At 42.3% G+C, this 20,107-nt stretch overlaps 1 protein-coding gene across 11 annotated transcripts in view; it reads right to left on the bottom strand.

Annotated features, from left to right (window-relative positions):
* Window positions 1-13,722, bottom strand: part of fat1a (FAT atypical cadherin 1a) — an 82,691-nt gene extending 68,969 nt beyond the window's left edge. For 5 of the 11 annotated variants that reach the window (XR_005636693.1, XR_005636682.1, XM_039779635.1 and 2 more), the window contains exons 1-2: window positions 11,682-11,836; window positions 6,840-10,129 (exon numbers count right to left, since the gene is read on the bottom strand). Coding sequence is in view for 9 of the 11 variants with exons in the window: in XM_039779635.1 (XP_039635569.1) it covers window positions 6,840-10,101 (3,262 nt within the window). In the remaining 2 variants the exon portion in view is untranslated. Of the gene's footprint in view, window positions 1-6,839; window positions 10,130-11,681; window positions 11,837-13,423 lie in introns of those variants that run through there. The other 6 variants (XM_039779368.1, XM_039779450.1, XM_039779536.1 and 3 more) reach the window with 3 other exon arrangements.
* Window positions 13,723-20,107: the final 6,385 nt, after the last annotated feature.

The following is a 20,107-nucleotide window of genomic DNA, read 5'->3' as shown; positions in this document are numbered from 1 at the left end:
ACAACTCCAAGACTATGTCCAGCCAAAAAAACATCGGAAACACAACTCCCTGTAAAACCACAACCTGGTGTTTTTACACTTTAATTTATCTACGGATTAAACAAACAAGATATAAAGTTCCCACCTGTTCCAGTCTTTAAGCTAAGCTAAGCTAACCGGCTGATGGTGGTAGCTTCATATCAACCATTCAAACACGAGTGGTATCGATCTTCTCATCTAGCCAAACTTGCGGCAAGAAAGTGAACAGGCAAATTTCCCCAAATTATTATTATTATTATTATTACTATTTAGCAAGGCAAAGAAGTCACTGGGTTATATTATATTGTGAAGGTGGTGATGTTGCTGTGTCCACATCCTACAGTTCTAATCTTTAAGAGATTTGGCAAAAATAAATGTAGGTAAAATTTAAAAACAATTCCCCCCAATTTGACCTCCCCCCGCTCCAATTTTAGTGTCAGTCAACAAATTATTGGTTGACAGACAGGGGAATGTATGTAAGTACACACACTTCACTACACCTTAATGTGTTTGTGGTCAGGGCTCTTGTCAAGTACCAGACAGCATGAAATGCTTGAAATAGGACTTTGCTGAAATTTGAATAAAAGGATAAGAGTAGGGGTGCACGATTCAGAAAATGTCACGATGCTTTTCGATATCAATTTTTAGGCTCAAGATTTGATTCAAAATCGATTTTCGATTCAAAAACTATTCTCAATTAAAAAAAAAATTCCCAGTATGTAATTGTAGTTACTTTTCTCATGTGATTGCAGTAGACATACAGTAAAAAAAAATTCTATGAATCGATTTTGAATCGGTAGAGCTTGAATCACGATACAAATGTGAATCGATTTTCTGGCACAGCCCTAGATAAGAGCATGACGCTATCTCTTAGACCTCCGCCATAATTTAGATCGAGAGCCCCTGGTGAAGATGCTAATGTTTTCAAAATATCACTTCTGTTTGTACTCTGTAATGCTATACAATGCTGTTCATGGCAGTGGTTCTGTTTAGCACCTGTGGCTTGAAGTATTAAATAACAACAAACTCAAACTGTTTAATGAAACCGGGTTTTGAGCATTGTAATTTTACTAAATTAAATAAGCAAATGTAGGTAACGTCATTATGGACTTCTGAATGTTCCTTGGGGCCCATTGAAAAAAAAAAAAACACTGCTTTAAAAGTGAAAAGTCTGCAGTACTATCCACAGTACATAGAGAGTATAGCTCTAATTCATGATAGTGTTAGCATGACAAGAATTAACACATAATGAAGCACATCCTGTGCACAAGGCAGCCTTACGTTTCTTTAAAAAGATTTAATGGACTGAGAGAACAACATACTTTTAACTAGGGAAAGTGTGTTTTCTATTTAGCAACCTACAATCAACTTTGTGCCGCTGCACATTCCTGGTCCCGTCTCCACAGTAACAGCACTCAAGCAAAGACTACTTGGAATCATGTGCCACTTTGCTGTCCCACTTTTGTCTCAAACATATAGGTACTGGATGGAAAATGAGGGACAGAGGGCAACAGTTCTCACTTTTGATGCCAAAAGATTGACCATAAACAAATACAAGCATAAGTCTTTTCATTATTGTCAAGAATCTGTTTACCTTGAATGGAGAACAATGGGGAAAGAAGTGAAGGACTGGCAGTTTTTTTGGGGGGGAATGGAAAACACACTAACAGGACTTTGTCATTATGCATCAAACTGTTTCATTTGCTTTCACAGAGAACACATTTACAGCACAGGCTGCAAACAGATTCAAGTGAAAGGGCAATGAATATATTATCCAACAAGAAAGGGCAATGCATACATTATACAATCAACGTCTGTGTCTCATCTAGACTGAACATTCTGTGCTCTGGTCACCTTGTATGCTGGATAATTTCACTTCAAACTGAGACACAACTTGCTTTTGAGCACATTTTCAAAGTAAGTTGTGTGTTGTAGCTCCATACCATCACCTCCACGGCAACATAGCCTTGAGTTACTCTTTACTTTCAAGTGGAGACACCCAAATTGATTGTCCTGTGGCCTACTTTAGTTGATATTCACTGAACGATTGGGTGTTAATGCATACAATGTATATCTACATTTATTAGGGGTGAGACGGTTCATGAAAAAACATCCGAACCGTTCGGTTTGATTGTCTCGGTTTGATTGTCTCGGTTTGATTGTCTCGGTTCGACTGTCTTGGTTCGGAGCGTGTGTGCGTTGCACGGTTCGTCAGCACACTGTTAATGTGCACTAACCACTTACTGCCGTAGTTACCGGAAATGACGAGCAGGATGAGCGTGACGAACGCAACACATGGCAACTGATTGGACGAATGCGTCACGTGGGTCTTGCTGCTCCCGAAATTTCAACAGACTCTAATGGCGTCTCGTTCTGAATATGATCTCGTATTTTACAAAAATAGTTCACCGAAACGTGTTTCTGAAAACATTTTAAGTGAGAAATAGGCCATACAGTTGCTGAATCTGTCTGTTTTTTTGATCGACAAAGGTCAGTTTAAAAGATTTCCGTCAGATTTTGAGAGGCGGCGAGCCGAGCCGACCGCTCCTCAAGTGGAGTGCGGAGTGCTGCAGGTCGTGTCACGTGTAGAAATGTCAAGTGGGAGAGAAAAGGAAGGCTGCCCGGAGTTAGAGGTCGTATATAGTCTGGTGTGTGGGAACATTTTGGATTTCATGTTACCTGTGATGACAGCGGTAATAAAACAACAGATAGAACTGCCACTGTGTGCAAGCATTGTGCAACATGCATTCAATATGCTAATTTCAGCTATATATCATATGCTGAAGTATATTTCTGGAGTGTTAAAGATTAAAAGAAAAAATAACAAGAACCGGACAGAACCGGACAGAACCGGACAGAACCGAAAACTGTGACCGTAAAACCCTGATACGAACCGAACCGTGGGTTTTGTGAACCGTGCCACCCCTAACATTTATATAGATAAACTAATCTAAAGCCCTATTCGCACGGCATTAGTATCATCTAGGGACCTTTTGTGATTTAGAAAAAAACTTTGCTTGTCAGCAGTGTACCTTTACACTTCCTTTATTTTCAATCAAGCACAGCCCATCATTCCTCGCTAGCCGTCCAACGCACCCTGCAACACGTTTCCCATTACTGTTCTAGGGCTAATTTATAAGCAGTGTTTAGCAAAGCCAAGGACTTCACTGTCCAACATCCTTCAATTCAAACGCTACGGACATTTTTTATCTAAGAATACTCCATCCTGCCGCCTGAGATGAAGTTGTGCAATGGTTTATCTAAATGGGCTGAAAAAGGCCTTATGTGAAGTTGGCTCTTTCCCCTTTGACTTTCCCATTCTTCTGCAATTGCCTAGTCTGAGCTTTTGATCAATTAGGGCTCAGTGTCTTGATTTCTCCATTAGTCATCCCATCATAAGGAAATGAAACGGCAGTTACTCATTGGCAATAAATTAAAAAAAAAAAAACTCACCCTTTTGGTTGATGTCTGAAGGTGTGTCAGGGGGAATGTGAGTCAGGTGTGTACTTAAGAGGAGTGGAGACTTGATTAGGTTCATCATGATAAGAATTGTTTCATTGCTCATCTCGATACTACTGCAACTTTTGGAAGTGTTTGTTCGTGCAAACTATCCTTTGACATTTTTACTACTGATCTTAGCTTTTGTGTGTAAGACCGATATTATAGTTAGGCCCTGCACAAGGAGTTACAATCCTCACAACTGTCTTCACTACAGACCCACATACAATATGCAGTGCTCTTTTGGATTACTCTGCAGCCACACTGTCAGCTGACGGTGTGTCTAGTCTAAAAGAGCTATCTTTAAAAGTAGTTTCCATGGTTTTATAGCCATTCTGAAGAGGACAATACATTGTTCATTTGCCAAACTTACCCCTTCAAAATTGGCATGAGCCCTTGAAAATCCATATCTGTTGACCTCAAAGGCCCAAACATGTAAAACTGTAGCCAGCCACTTGGCATACAAGCCTTCATCGCGAGTAAAGCGTATGCTTCCCCCCCAGCATAAAATGGTGGAGAAACAAAGTGCACTGGTGGGTGGCAAAGGAACTCAAACGTCTCGCAAACTATGAGATGCAGATATATTTCTCAAGATTGGTTGAATAAACCCACGGTTAAAAGCTAATGATGGACTGTATATTCAACAGCAAAATGTCCATCTTTTATTTCTGTTGAATCTCCAAGTTGGTTAATAGGTTAAACATAAAAACTTGGAGTGCTTTCAGTAGGCTACATCAAAGTTCCGTTTTGTTGCTCCGAGTCTTTCAGGTCTCTGTCAGTCAAAATTCACTTTAACTATTAGCAAGTTTTCCAATTAAAGCGGAGAATGGTAAATTTGGTCCACAGCAGCATGGGAAGGGGCCCAGAAAAGAGTCTTGATAAGAGTAAGTTTAAATTAAGATGGCACTGAGCCAGTGACCACAGAGCTTTTAATAACACGGAGAATGTCCGGGCAAACAGTTGCCATGGACTCCCAGAGCAGTCTGACAGAATAGGAACCATATCTGGTAAAGAAGCTGGCATAAAAGGGTTTCTTTTACTCGGCATTGATGTAAATGAGAACATGATGGCATTCAATAAACAGCAATCACCACTTTTAAATTGAATCGCAATGTCTCACAAACAAATAACATTTTTTGTTCCTTGTGTGGTTTGGGAACATCAGTCAAGTGGGTAGCAAGCCTGTTCTAAAATACAACCCATGTTCAGATTTATTAGATACGCCTACTCCAGGAGAATCACTCACTAGGCCTACTTCTAGCATCAAACACCACAGAGTGCAATGTTTTTTTCACAGCAACACTTTGTTACCCACAAACTAGTATTGTTACTGTGTTATTGTGGATGCCACTGTAAGAGGAATATCTAAAACTAAGAATAGTGATTCATACTCTGATGATAGAACAAACCCAACAAAACAAAACAACATAGATAAAAACCATGCGATAAACTGATGTACTCATAACAAACAAAACTGCATGGGTTTAGAATTACAAGCGGCAAGTAAAACAGGAAAAGACTGGGAACGGTCTTCCCTCCCACCCTAAAAAAGAAACTCCATGACTGAAGGTGTGTGGCTCCTGGCATTTTTCCTTACACCGCTTTTTCATTTGTTTTCCAATTTTTAACTATTTTAGAACATTCTGGTTTAGATTCACAACATGCAGCTGCAGAACTGAATATATAGCGGTGAGTGCACCCCTGCTTATATTTTCCTTTTTAGAAGAAAAATAGTCTAAATGCATATGGCAGTCTTACAAACCACACACTTCATCTAGTGAAATCATAGGAGGGGCATTACCACCTTGGCTGTATTTAGTTGTCTACTGACCTCAGATGTAATCCATAATAACAGGACCCAACCCAGGACAATCCTATCATTGCACCCCCTGATAATCACTTAATATAGGCCTCTGGGATTAAGTAGAAGATCAGACCAGGCTCCCTGTGTCTGTAACCCTACACAAGATTTTGAGTTAGACATGGACTACCACTGGCCTGCATGTGGCCCTATCAAGGCAAGTCCATCTTAAATCTATACTATTCCTTGTAAAATTCAACTTCCATTACAGTCAATTTAGAACATAAATAGGAAGAAACTGGACTACAACATCACGAAGCAGCATTTGTAATTCCTGCACGAAGGCAAATACAGTCACTAAGTTTACGCTCGCAGCGCGTCTGCAAAATCTCATTACAAATCAGAATCCAACCACTACCACAGAAACAATCACAGACACACCACAGCTGACACGCAGCCCTGTAGGACAGATCCTTCATAAAGGCTTGTCTCCTCATCCTAAATGTACCAGACAGAAGCAAGTGTTTCCCAACAGGTTCACAGAGGAGACTTCCTGTCAACTTATTGAATAATTCACATATATTGGATTCTTAATAAACACTAAACTAAAAATAGAAACCACTTTTAGAACAGTACAGGTCAGCAGCACACTAATACATTGCATTGCCAGCTTTCCTATGTAGATATAAACCTTTGAGGTTACACGTGCCAAGAGAAATCAATGTATTATGCATTAAGATTCGCTGCCTCATTTAGACATTAAATATGTATAATGCAGAGAAAAAAATGTAATTTCAAATGGGGGGGGGGGGTGTCACATTAAGCTGCTCGAGAATGTGGTTACTAAGTTTTAAAAAGGAGGGCAGCAAGCCAAGTCCAAAACATCCAAATCAGGGGATTGCCAGGTTTTGGGTAGGAACTCCTGGAATTCCAGACTGCTTATTTTGAGCTAATTTGAGTCAGCTGTTAAAATCATTCTGGGCAGCTGAGCAAGTATTAACATATTTCCTGCAGCATAATAAGAAACCTGTAAGCAAATCCTGCCTTCATATGCTGTTATAAAAAAACACTTTACATTTGTAAATGCTATTAGAATGTTTTAATCTTAACTCCAACAAACCATCACCATTTTCTGTATTGGTAGTATTTAAAAATAAGAATAAAAAAAAAGAGTATGTATTAATACAGTGAGAGCAGGGCTGCAAAAAGAGGAGGTGAAACCACTTAGAAACTTCTTAATACCACAACAACTACTCAAGAATGTCCACACAGGTCTGAGAGACAGCTGGTTCAAATGGTTCAATTCTTCCATCACAAGAGAAAAAATGACTGGAATCAGGAACCTTACCCGTCTCCTGGAAGACTCCCTTACCTCATTGTTCCACACAATGAAATGAACTGAATAAACTCTAGCTGCATACAACTTTCCTTATGCAAATTATTTCAAGCTCATGCATCCATATTTCAAAAAAAAAAAAAGGTTTTACACGGCTCTACAGTAACACAGAGAAAAGAGACTTACCAGTTTCCTCATCTATGGTAAATATCCCCAGGCCAGATCCATCTCGTATGGAGTATCGAATCTGTCCGTCTTGGCCTTTGTCTTCATCTTCAGCTGATACAGTCATCACCGAAGTCCCGACGAGCGCATCCTCTTTTATAAATCCCTTTTCCACAAATGATCGGAACAAAGGCCTGTAGAGATTCTCGTTCACATCCACTACGTCCACCTCAATGAAGCAGGTTGACGACAAGGACATGGGCTTCCCTTTGTCTTTAGCTTTTGCCGTCAGGTTGTACACCTGTTTTGTCTCGTAGTCTAGATTTTGCACGATCCGCACGGCGCCGCTGAGTTTGTCTACTTCAAAATTCCCGTCTCCGTTGTCAATGAGGCTGTATCGTACCTGACTGGAAGGTCCGATATCGGGATCGTGAGCCTCCAGCCACATAATTACAGTACCGATAGGAAGGTCTTCCCTTATCTTCACGCGGTAGTTAGGGGGGACAAATCTAGGTGGATTATCGTTCACATCTTCCAAGGTAATTTTAAGAGGCACTGTGGACACCAACTGTGGCTCGGTCACTGCTTGGTCGCGTGCGGCGATCTTCAACACATAAACTGGATGGAGCTCGCGATCCAGCGGCTTTGTCACAGTCACAACGCCGGTCTCCTCATGGATCGCGAAATGATCTGTGCCTCCCAAAATGGAATACTTCAGGACTCCATTATCTCCTTGATCCCTGTCTGTCGAATCCACTTGGATGATTTCCATCCCGACAGGTGTGGTCTCACTTATTTCAACTGAATACGAATCTTGCAAAAACTGAGGGCTGTTATCGTTCGCATCTAGGATCTTAACACCCAAGAGGCGTGATGAGGATTTCTGTGGTAAGCCGAGATCATAAACTGTAATGTTGAGGGTGTACTGGTCTGTTGTTTCCCTGTCAAGAGGAGAATAAACCAAAAGCCAACCGGTTTCCATATCTACTTTGAAGCGGCTTTCTGTGTCCCCTCCTGAAATAACGTAGACTAGTTTCCCATTGAAGCCACTGTCTGAGTCCGTGGCACTCAAATGGACAATGCGGGCCCCAACAGGCAGGTCCTCTTTAACTTCAATAACACTCGGGAAAGACTCTGCAAACTGAGGAGCGTACCGGTTGACTGAGTGAAAGTCCATAAAGTTGTCATCCGGCTCAGTTTGCGTGTGGATTTTGCTGCCCTGAAGTAGCTTTTCAGCCAACATGGTAGCGATACCAGTTTCGACACATTTTAACTGGACGGGCTTGCGTGCCGTGATGACAGTTATGTTCATGACCATTGGCTGAGTCTCGCGTTCGCCGTCCGTCGCAATGACTCGTAAACTATGAAAGGAAACCTTAGCTGCCTCTCCCTCACTCAGCGTGTGCTTCAGGGAAAGCACGCCAGAGTTTGGGTTCAGTTCGAACAGATCCAAGTCATTCCCAGCTTTAATATGGTACCGTACTAGCTGCAGCTCATCAGCATCTATGGCAGACACAGTTGTTATCTGCTCTCCCTCGCCGTGATCTCTTGGCACAGTCACTTCACAGTCTACATTTTCAAACAAGGGCTTATTGTCATTCAGGTTATTTAATGTTATGGTGACTGATACCTCCACCTCTCTCCGGTAAGGGGATCCCCAATCTGACGCCCTGACTTTGAGATTATAAATCCTTGGCATGAGCTCATAATCTAGGACCTCCGAGGTACTGATGACACCAGAGAAGTAGTCGATGACAAATGGCTGAGGGCTCATATTGGTAATGCTGTAGGTCACATAGCCATTATCGCCTGTGTCCAAATCAGTGGCTTTCACTGTTACCACACTGGTCCCTATGGGTACATTCTCATCGACACTGGCCTTGTAAGATGTCTGCTGGAACTCAGGTGCATTGTTATTCACATCAATCACATCAACGATCACTTTAGTTGCCGCGTTTTTGTCACTGGTGATCACGTCTAGCTCAAACCGGGGCGCAAAATCAGCATTGATTGGTCCTGAAGTGCTGATCAAGCCAGTATCGGGATTGATAGTAAATCTGTTTCTGTCAGATTTGTGTTTAAAGGCATACTTTAGCTGTGGATACTTTGGCACGGCTGTTACCATAGTGACAGGTGTTTGAAGAGGGGCAAATTCACTTAGATTGACTCTGTAAACGGCCTTTTCAAATACAGGAGGGCCCACTTTGAACTGTGCAGAAGTGACATGTACCAATTTAGCCGATGAAAATTGAGGGGGGCTGCCTTTGTCCTTAGCCTGTAAAGTGAGGTTATATCCAAAAGGCTGGCTGTCCCAGTCTACATCTTTGACAGCTTTTATTTTATACTCCTTGCTCCCGGGGCTGCTTCTCACAGCCTTGAACTGCTGAAGAGGGTCACCAGCCACAATACTCAATGAGGCTATCTCGCCATTTGGTCCCTGGTCACTGTCCTCCACTGTCACGATAGCAAAGGTGGGGTCATGGTCTGCATCTGAGGGGGCCAAGGTTGCGGCAGTGATTACCGGTGCATGCTCATTGGCCTGCTCCACCCTCACTGTGAGTTTGGCCATGCTACTGAAGCCACTGCTGCCATACAGCTTCATTCCTCTGTCCACTGCAAGGATCTCCAACTCGTACAGCTTTGTCTCAGAGTAGTCAAGTTTGCCGGTCAGTGTCACTACACCGCTTGTTGGATGAACGGCAAACATGTCCGTCCACTCCCTGAAACTATAGTAGTATTCTCCGTTGGTACCGATATCTGCATCCGTGGCCGTGACTTTGGCCACGCTTGTGCGTATGGCCGTGTTCTCTGGCAGCGAGATGCTATAGGATGTTGGCGAGAAGAGAGGCCTCAGATCATTGGTGTCCTGTACCTGCACCTTAACTCTAGCGCGACACTCAAAACTAGAGCTCCTCTCTGAAGCTTTAACAGTCAGCATGTAGTGGTCTTTAACCTCCCGGTTCAGAATGGCAGTGCTGCCTCCTTTGGTCCTTATTCGCAAAAAACTGAAATCTCCCAGCAGGTAGTCCTCTGCTTTGAATAAGTTCTCATTGTCTCCAGAGATGATTTTGTACCGTATCTCCCAGGCTGGGTTTGTGATATAGATCCCCATCTTGGTGTGACTCTCCAAGTAAGTCTTAGCAGCAGAGTTCTCATATATGGTGGCATTGTAAACAGAGTGGGTGAATTGCATGGAGGGCGCCCTCGCCATCCTTTGGTTCCCTGCGCAGCCACAGAGGAGCTGCAGGAGCAGCACAAGCAGTGAGACCAAGTGCTTACCCATTATCGTACCGGGATCTTCACAGAACCACCTGGAAACAAAGAAAATATAATTGTTAGTAATATAACACGGTATCGTGCAAGTGCCTTTAGTACATCAAACTAACTGTAATTACAATGAATCAAATAAAAAGAATTGCAAATAACCACATGAAATCAGCATTTTCTACACAAATCCCTCATGAAAAGATGTAAATACTGACAACTGTCTTCCTTTCATCACTGTGCACCTTCCCAGACTCCTTTAAATGTCATGACAAGTGATGGCGGGACTGATAAATAGCTAAATAGGTTTCCATGTGGTAATAAGATAAAGCAGAGCGGTCAGTCAGGTGACAAGATGTCTGCACAATGCAAGATGCCATATGTGCACTTAAATAACAGAAGAACATCATTCATCCAAACATCAGCTTAATGAGCTCAGAGAAAGAGCAGGCAATAAGAAAATCTGTAAATCTTTAATTTCCTCTTCCATGCTAAAGTAGTTTCAATGTTAAGACTGCACATTTAATACTGCATTATTTTTCCCCGTGTATAGAAATGCATTAAAAATTGCATTTTTGCTCACCCACTCAGGATTAAAAAAAAAAATTATAATAATTACACAAGCAAAAACAACTATCTAATACAATAAATGGACTTTCCTGCTAGTAAGAAACCCTGTCGTGGTAAATCAAATACAAGGGTGCTCTTTTCTATGTCATTGAGTTATGACTCTGAAACTGCTTTAAAATTGCAGATTCACCCGTTTACAGCCGCTTTACAACGTCTCGCGCTGGGTGGGGAGTCCGTACAAAGACAAATAAAAGCAAGACGTTGCGATGTCTGCGCAAAGTGCTGAGTATAAAACCTACATTATGTACTTTTGGCGTGTCAAAATGACCCGTGCGGGGTTTAGTTATCAATGCGTTATGTGGGGTTAATAAGTGACAGAGTCTAACTGAAAATACCTTAAATCTGAGACTATCGCCTGCAGGTACAAAAGAACCATCTGCTTGTGGGCGACCGTTGTAAAAAATTCCAACTAAACTAAAACTTCTGCTTTATTTTTTTACACACAGCCTACAACACAAGATGTTTAGCATTTGCTAAATTCTGTTTCTCTGCGACCTCTAACCAGTGACCTGTTTTCACTGAGAAGAAAAAAAATAAAATTTTTCAAGAAACTAAGTTAGGTGCCTCCAGACTGTTTAATTTCAAACCCCATCCCCCAACTAAAGCCATTCGCTTCATGGAACGATGGTAGCCGTGCGCTGAGTAAGAGACTGGCTTGGAAGAAGAAAAAAAAGCACTCCACACTTTTCCAACAAAACGTAAAACAACGCATTAACTACTGTAAGGGTAAATAACAACGTAAAAAAGCAACTGTGCTGTCCAAAGCGACACTAAACCAATAGTTTTGCTGAGGCTAAACTTCCCCGTAAAGAGGTAGAGAAGCAGCGGCGACTGGTTTCTTTCACAGCCCGCAGCTCACAATAGCCGACCTAACCTATCTCAACTTTTTTTTTTACTCGTTACAGATGCCGAAGCTAAACGCTAAAGGAGCTAAAGGACCACCGCGTACAAAGACAACGATTCACGTACCTTTTCTAGTATAAATCTCATATATTTGGAGGTTTTGCATGTAGTTTATGTAGTCCAAATCTCGGCATGGTAATACGTGGACTTGTCTCCTCTCCGTTACTCCATCTACCACCACCGGGCAGCCGCTCTCTTTTCCCTCACTCCTTCCCTTTCTCTCCCACACTGGAGCTGCCTGGTATCTCTCCGCGCTGCGCACGTCCGGATCTACTTACCGGCTGATAGCAGGATAAAACCTTTCCGCTGTGTGAACCCAGGACCAGGGTACACTAGGCTACTTTGATTTACTGTGGTTGGCCATTGTAATTTTTTTTTTTTTTTAAATATCTGAAAAAAGGCCAAAAGCCTGGGCTCAACTAAATCAGATTAATCATAATCTCGTAACCAATTAGGACCCCCAATAGCATAGGAGTGTCCTTTTACTGAAATTATATCACCAACACTGTTAAACCCCTACACATCCACTTGTGACGGCATTGATTATAAAATTGAGTAGATGATATAGCTGCCATTATTTTTTTGTAATGTATTTTCTGCTAAAATTGTTATTGACATTTAGAGATGTAGGTTAATTTAGAAATAGCCCTATGTGACTCTGTTGGGACTTTTTTTTTTCGATGTATTTTGCTTCATCTTTGTTTTAAATAACCTACACGAAGGTCCTCTTGACGTTAGGCTACGGCACGTGAGATATCCTTACAAAGGGCAAAACCTCGCCCTGCTCAAATGGGACTAACGTTAATCCAATATCCACCTCCTCAGCTGCAGCCCAAACCACTTATGTGCCGTGACTAGGCTCTTTGTGACAAATAAAAAAGCTGAGTCCAGTATTCTGACCTTAAACTGGTGGCAAGCAAAACAAACAAACAAACACATATAGTGTCAATTAGACAATATTTTTTCCTCGCTGTGCTGAAACATGATCCGTGAACTCGCATCATAATGTTGTTGTCAGCAATAAAAAATGTGGATAAAGTCTATTTTGCAAATAAAATCGCAGTTCAGGGCATCCCTCACGATGATAAATAGCTAAATTGCAAATACAAAGTTCCTTGCGCGTGTGGTTTCAATTCAGGTGTTTTAACATCAATTCCGGAGATTATCTTCTTCTCATGTTATTGTCTTTTAATAGCCTGGGCCAGGGCCTGGAAATGTATAGTGTCCAGCGGTGCGCCCCATGGATCTGTATTTTGGCATTAGAGCAGGGTGACTGACTGATGGTGGAAGTATACACTCGCCATGAAGGCGCTGATCCCATCAACCCATTTCCTCGCACAGCCATCCTGACTGCTTCTCAGACCAAAAGCTGCACTACATTCCCTCTAACAGGCGCACAGGAGTGTGGCTGATATGCGATTGATGGCGCTGTCTCACTGCTCTCGCCCGGACTGCAGTGATCCAGCTGGTGCGCCTGCAGAAAGCCTGTGTGCTCCATGCAGCTTGACAACTTGTCAACTTGTACTGCTCCTGCCTGTGTGTGTGTGTGTGTGTGTGTGTGTGTGTGTGTGTGTGTGTGTGTGTGTGTGTGTGTGTGCGCGCGCGCGCGTGCGAGCGTGCAGGTGCGTTAGAGTGCGCTAAGCGTGCGTATTTGCGCATTTGGTTGTTTGGCACAAATCGGGCAGAAACACTCACGCCCTTTTAAAATGTGCTCCGAGTTGAGCACAAAGTTTTAACAGTCATTTAAAGCCTCATTTAGACACCAAAACACGAGCCAATGTGTTCTAATTTTACTCAAAGCTACTCACCAGACCAGCTGGGTGATCGTCCGGCTGCCGCTCCAAACTTCACTTCACATAAATCCTGGCAGTTTTTCGGGAAATGTTCTTTGCGAGCATGTCTCAGATGAGGTAGGCTTCTGTTTGTGAGAATCCGTCACCTTATTCCTCTTCAGTCCCTCACAGTTTTCAGAGCCTTCTGTTCCGATGCGCTCAGAGTCATCCCACTTGGTGGCTTGATACAGTAGAGAGCTGTAGGCTATGGTTTGCCTCGCTCCTCTCCTCCACAACGGTTCAGGTGGAGTTGCGTGCGGTTGCTGCCTTCAGGTCATATCGGAAATATCGTAACCCTGATAGGAGCGCGCAAGAAGACAAACAAAAAAAAAATAGTAAAGAAATGACAAAGTCGTGATTTTCTTGCCGTCATCAGCTACTGCTGTTCGGATAATTGACAGAGCTACTGAGGGGGCGGAGAGAAAGGAAGTCACACCGACAACTGACGGAGAAAGTGATGTCTGTGATTATTAGCCTTTATGTATTGGCTTTCTGCTCATCTGATTATTTGTCACGCATGATAACACTTAGTCTAATGCAATTATTAAATTCCATTCCATATTAAATTATATTTAATCCTTCAGCATAGTCTATTTGGATGCATTTTTTTTATAAACAGCAAATTGAAACACATTTGGTTGCAGGTCTTTTTTTTATTAGCCTATACCAAAAGCCCTTGAATGTCATTTGAAAAACTACAAAGTTTGAAAGTAGGGATGTATCAGATCTCCCTAAAGGCATCCAGCGTCTTACACCTTCAGCTCTGACGTCACGGATGCCTCAGTCATTCCTTGCATGCACAGCTCAGTGTGTTGCCTGCAGTTTGGCCCTGTTTATTCTCTCCACAATTCTAAGGAACCAACCCCACAGCATGTTTATTTGTTTATGGCTTTCTCAATTCATTCCGTTTATTATGGATCGTGTTCTTGGTGTTCTCGAACACTTTAAGAAACCACTGTGTACTGTAGTTTGAATAGTGATCAGTCAGCACACTTGAGCATCAGAGAAGCAAATGTCTCCATTCGGCTCCTCGAACATGTGGTTAACAACTAAACTTGACACCGTGCTGTGAAGTGGCTGCCAAAAAATGCCAGAGCAGAGCGGGTGCTGTTGGAGCCAGTGGTCCAGCGTGAGAATCTCTGCCTAATGTCCATTCAGCACTGGCTCATTAAAGTCACGTTTGCCCACAGGCTGAGTAAACGAACAAGACCTATGGGTTTAGTTTGGTGTGTGTGCATGTGTGTGTGTGTGTGTGTGTGTGTGTGTGTGAGAGAGAGAGAGAGAGAGAGAGAAGGAAAAGAGGGAGGGAGAGAGGGAGGGAGGGAAGTGTGTAATGTTTCATCTCTCTCTCCTCTCCTAGTCTCCACTCTATCTCGCTCCCACCTTTGTCCTAGACAATGTTAGGTATCTGAAACAGCCTTTTCCTTCTCTCTCTCTCCCTCTCTCTTTTAGCCTTCCCTCTGATCTGCCTGTAAAGCTTTAATTGAATTCAGGTCAGATGATGCCCAGGGCTGGTTCCACTGCTTTGATCTTACCTTAGTGTTTGCAGTGCTGGCTGCTGGGGGGTAAGGCCTTAGTGCCTTATAGACCCTATATATGCATGGGGAGGATAGTGTTTGCATTGGGGAACACAGCCAGTCCCGTAATAATAAGTTAAATCGACTTGTACAGAGATAATTCTACAACAACTTGAAATCAGGAGGCACTGAGGGAATAACATCTAGGAGGCTTTTTGTTGGAGATTTTTCTTTATGTCGCTCTGACTGTGTATATTGTCATAGCTTGAAGGCTGGCTCATCTGTCTCCTGTGCCATACTGGTGTGAAAGACACTCCAGTCTTCTGTCTAAAAGCCTCATTATGAAAGTATATACAGTATGCTGCACATTTCCTCTCATGTAACACACTGCAGGCTCAATTTCTTCTTGGAGTCATATTAATCCACTGAAGATCGCACTCGTGTTGTTGAGAGATATTAGGAAACGGGCACAGACTGGCGTGCTGAGTGAATTACTTCTCCTTTCCCCTGTGACTAATGTCTTAAGCTGTAGGTTCCCCTGCAACTTGAAACTGGAGAGAGATCAGGACAAGATTCGGATGATTTGTAGTGCGCCTGCAGCAACAGAGCACCCAGGTATCCGTTTCTCCCACCAACCAATCTGTAGAATCTGAATCCTGAGGCAGAGCTTAACTGTAAGAGAGAGATTAGAATAATTCAATATCCACCCTGCTGTAGTGTCCTCAAGTGAAGGCACTGACCCTCCCAGAGCTGGTGGCCCTGTTCTTAAGATGGGCCTCTGCGCAAAAAGAGAACACATTATCGCAAAGTGAACTACTACCCAAAGAACTGATATTTTGGGCATTATTTTGTCACACAATGTACCTGACACAATTTCAGTGTGCGGGAGTAGATAATGACATGAGAACATTATGAGAATAATAATAAACAATTGACATCACCCCTGGAGCTGGAGACAAACTGCTGTGCTCTGAAAATAAAGTCTTCATGCTGCCTCAAGCAAAGCAGGAGATTATCTTAGCAGAGCCCCTTGGTTGTAGAAGCTTCCGTAATTACCTAACGAAAAAAAAAAAGAATACACTGTGCTATATATGGCACAACCTTTTTGTAGAGTTAACATTACTGCATTATTTATTTGGTGGTGTTACTTTAAGAGAGCGTGCAAGTGAAAAGTAAAAGGTGTGAAATAGATTAGTCTCTGCATGCAAACCTCCATCATGTCCTCAGGGAAATCAATAACCCCCTTTTTCGTTTATAAACTCTTCATTTGACTCCGACTTGGTTGCATTTCGATGCTCTTTGTTATTCACTGGTTCATAAGCCAAATAAGATGGCCTTCCCTGGAGAGGTCCCCAGATGGATCGCAGCAGTGCATTCAAAATGTACTGTAAACAGACTGTTCGCCCTATTAGGCCTGTATTTAAAGTCCATCTAGTCACCCAAGAAGAGAAAGGGGCACTGACGATAATTGTGTCTTTTTAATATTTTAGTGTATTGCATTTTCTCTTTTTATATTTTGTCAATACAGAAAAGTGTTTCACAATTTTGTTAAATATGAAACTATAGTCAGTTAGCCTAGCTTAGCATAAGGACTGAAGACTAGCTCTGCCCAAAGGTAGTCTTGCATTGCCAGACCTTCCTCCACAGCGCTGCGGAGGAGGGTCTGGCTAGTCCACACAGCATTCCGGGATGGGAGAAAAACGTGCTCTGGTTCATTGCCATTTCTTTAAACCAATCACAATCGTCTTGAGCGGCGCTCTGCCGGACGGAGCCACGTTGCTCTGCAAAATAGCCTCGGGGAGGAACTTGTTTTGGTGGAACATGGTGTACGTTCAAATGTTGTGTACGTTCAAATGTTGTTTTAGTCGTACAACAGAAAACTCAGATTGGACAGATAGTCTAGCTAGCTGTCTGGATTTACCCTGCAGAGATCTGAGGAGCTGTTAACCATAGTCCTCAGAAATCAGCCGGAGTTTAGAACGCCAACACAAAGAAAGCAGAAGGTGACGGACATCTGGCCGAAATGAGGGACATCTGGCGGAATTTCCGACGGCACCTGAACAATCCTGGAAATGAAACGTCATCGGAGTTTTTCCTCGCCACTGTCGCACTGAATGCTTGCTCTTGAATTACTGTAATTGTTGGGTATTTGTAAATTATAGAGTGTGGTCTAGACCTACTCTATCTGTGTCTTGAGATAACTCTTGTTATGAATTGATACTATAAATAAAATTGAATTGAATCGATATAGACTAGTCCAAAGGTAACAAAACCTTTCCGGGCACCTCTAAAGCCTGCTAGTGAACATGGAATACCTTTGTGTTATGTTTAATCCTAACAAAAACCGAAGTGTAAAAAAGTAGCCAACATGTTGAACTATCCTGGGAAATGCACACAAACTAAGTGTGGGTTAGATGAGAAGACTGATACTGGTCTTGTTTAGAGTAATTTAATATGCATTTGCAAGCAGACTACCTCTCTGCAGTTCTGCAGTATATACAGTATGTTATTGTCGTACATACGCAGCAGCACGTGAATTTACAGAATCTAGTTACACCTTCTTCAGTTTTCACTCTTGGGAGGCTCTTTGATGTGATGTAATATATTAAGGCGGTGGGGGATAAACAACAAATTGAACACAACACTGGCTGATATTTTTGATGTACTGTACTCCACCAGTCATTTTTGTCTTTATACTAAATCCTAATCCCACAGAAATTGTGTCGGGATTATACACAAAAGGCGCATTTTGGACATGGATTTGCATGGATGGATTAGTAAAGCCTTGTAATGGAGGCTGGTGCTTGTAGAGAAACCTCCATCCTCTTGTTGTTGCACATGGAAATGATGCAGCGCCCAAATTCATGTTAACACACATTACTCATCTTCCACCCTGGGAGCACAGATAATTTGTCATTGCTATTAGAGTTGTGAATGTATATATATCAGCAAGAAACAGATGTCGGAAACCTTCTGCTTTACAAGGACAGTTTCACATGTCAACAAGCCACTCAAACCAGCAGACACCCAGTGCTGTGTGTTCATTTGCTGTTAAGGGCTTTAAGACAGTGATACAGAGGATTGGGAGTGCTTTGAAGCCCTGAGGATGATGTTGCCTTTCACTCTCACCCAGCCCACATTTTCCCTTGAACAAACTGGTGCTCAGCAAACAGAAAATTGCAAATAAAACGAAACCATTAAGTCCTTCACAGTGTATTCATTTGGGCTCTACAAGACACCGCCTCGCTCTTCACTTGCATTCTTTGTACAAAAACAAGCCAATCAAAGTCCTCTGGCAGTCATGTATTATGTATTTACAGACACATTTGCTTATCTAATAGGAGCCATATCGCGTCTCAGATTTAGACAGCTTAGGGAATGCCTTAAGGCCCTCCCGCTGCTTCCTAATCCTCGGATCTGGGGGATGTAATATCTCTCCTGGGAGTGAACAAAACCACCTAAAAGGACTAAAGTTTGCCTCATTCTCTTTTCTCTCAATCTTGTGTACAAAACAGAGAACATTCATGTGCTGGAATAATGTGTGTCAACCTTGGCACAGTCACAGCAGAAGATGTGTGCTTGGTCCTTGCCTGCAGACAATATTTTGTGTAATCCCTTCTCCGGCGAACAGACAGGCCACCACGTTCAGATGGTGTCCTTTTTCACGGCAGGTACAAATTACACTTTTCTAATTGTAGGTGTCTGTTGCTTGTAAATCACCAGTTCTTTGCCACAGGTAACCCAAAATTTAGTCTCGCATTGCCAGACGTATGCTGTGTAGTAAGGTCTGGCTACACGGATAGGAGGAAAAACACTCTGGGTTGTTTGCAAGTCTTTAAACCAATCAAAATCTTCTTGGGCGGCGCTATGTTCTGGATATAGTATATGCAAAATAGTCTCGGGAAAGAACTTGTTTTGGTGGAACCAAACAAAAGAAAACGCCACATATACGCCACATACAACATTAAATGAAGTTAGTAGTAACAGCAATGTGAGCTACTTAGCTGCATACATGGTTAAACGTAATTCGCTCTTACCACTATATGGCCGTGTGTACTTCGTCCACAGCAATCCCACCAATCAGTCAATGGAAATCCATTGATGGTTATCTTCAAATCAGCATATGATGGGGTGTATATTTGGTGGTCAGATTGCCAGCCAGCAATATCTTTTCATGTTTGCTTCTCGCTCCCCAGAGTTACTAACATTCATGGGACATGAGAGATGTATTCTCATGGCGCATTATGTGCATGAAACTGACATTGTGAGATGGACCTCAGCCCTGTCTCTTCTCCTCAAGGACCCGCAGCAGGAAAATAATGGCAAAGTGCTTCGGTGGCAAATAATCTATTATTAATAGATAATAATAATAATAATAGCTTCGCTGGTGGCCCTAACAGTGTTGTCATTGTAATAAGGCAATATGTGTGTGTGTGTGTGTGTGTGTCATACTTGTGTGTTTTTAAAAGGGGCAACACTTTATATAAGTAATATGTGTTGAAGTCTCCGCTGCAAGTCCCAGAGCTGGAAATCAGTGCCAAGACCGAGATGCAAATCAGTGAAGCCGTAGGTGGAGAGTGGCATTCATCAATGTTTGATGGGCTTCTTTCTTTCTTTCTTTCTTTCTTAGCAGCAGTCTTGAGGACTCACAACAGCGTGAAGAGATGAGCCAGAAGCAAGCATACACAGCCAAACCACAGGCAGCGCAGAGGGTCATTATCATGTCACATTTTGTCTAGATCAATATTCCATACGTAAACATTTTTTTTCTTTAAAAGACCTTGAAAGAATAACTCATTCCATTTTCATCAACTTCCTTGTCTCCGCGGGAGCTCGTCAGTCGCTTTATGAGTGAAAGCCCTTTCTTCACTGTCTGTCATTCAATTAGATATAATGGGGTAAAATGTGCCTGCTTGCAGTGCTCAGGATTATTTTTAATACATCAGTTTCCACCCTCTGCCCCTTAGAGAACGACATCACACACAATACTTCCTGACGTTTTGACACTTGTTGCTGAAAAGACGTGTCGCCTTTGGAGCAGGTTTAGGTTCAGTAATCCAACAAGTTACGTTTTTGATTTGTTGGTATAAAAAAAAAAAAAAAAAACCTGGTAATGCTGCTTAAATATTAAGCTTATTTAGAT

Source organism: Perca fluviatilis, chromosome 1 (assembly GCF_010015445.1).
Source record: "Perca fluviatilis chromosome 1, GENO_Pfluv_1.0, whole genome shotgun sequence".
NCBI classification, from domain to species: domain Eukaryota; kingdom Metazoa; phylum Chordata; class Actinopteri; order Perciformes; family Percidae; genus Perca; species Perca fluviatilis.
This window is presented reverse-complemented; position numbering and strand designations above follow the sequence as displayed.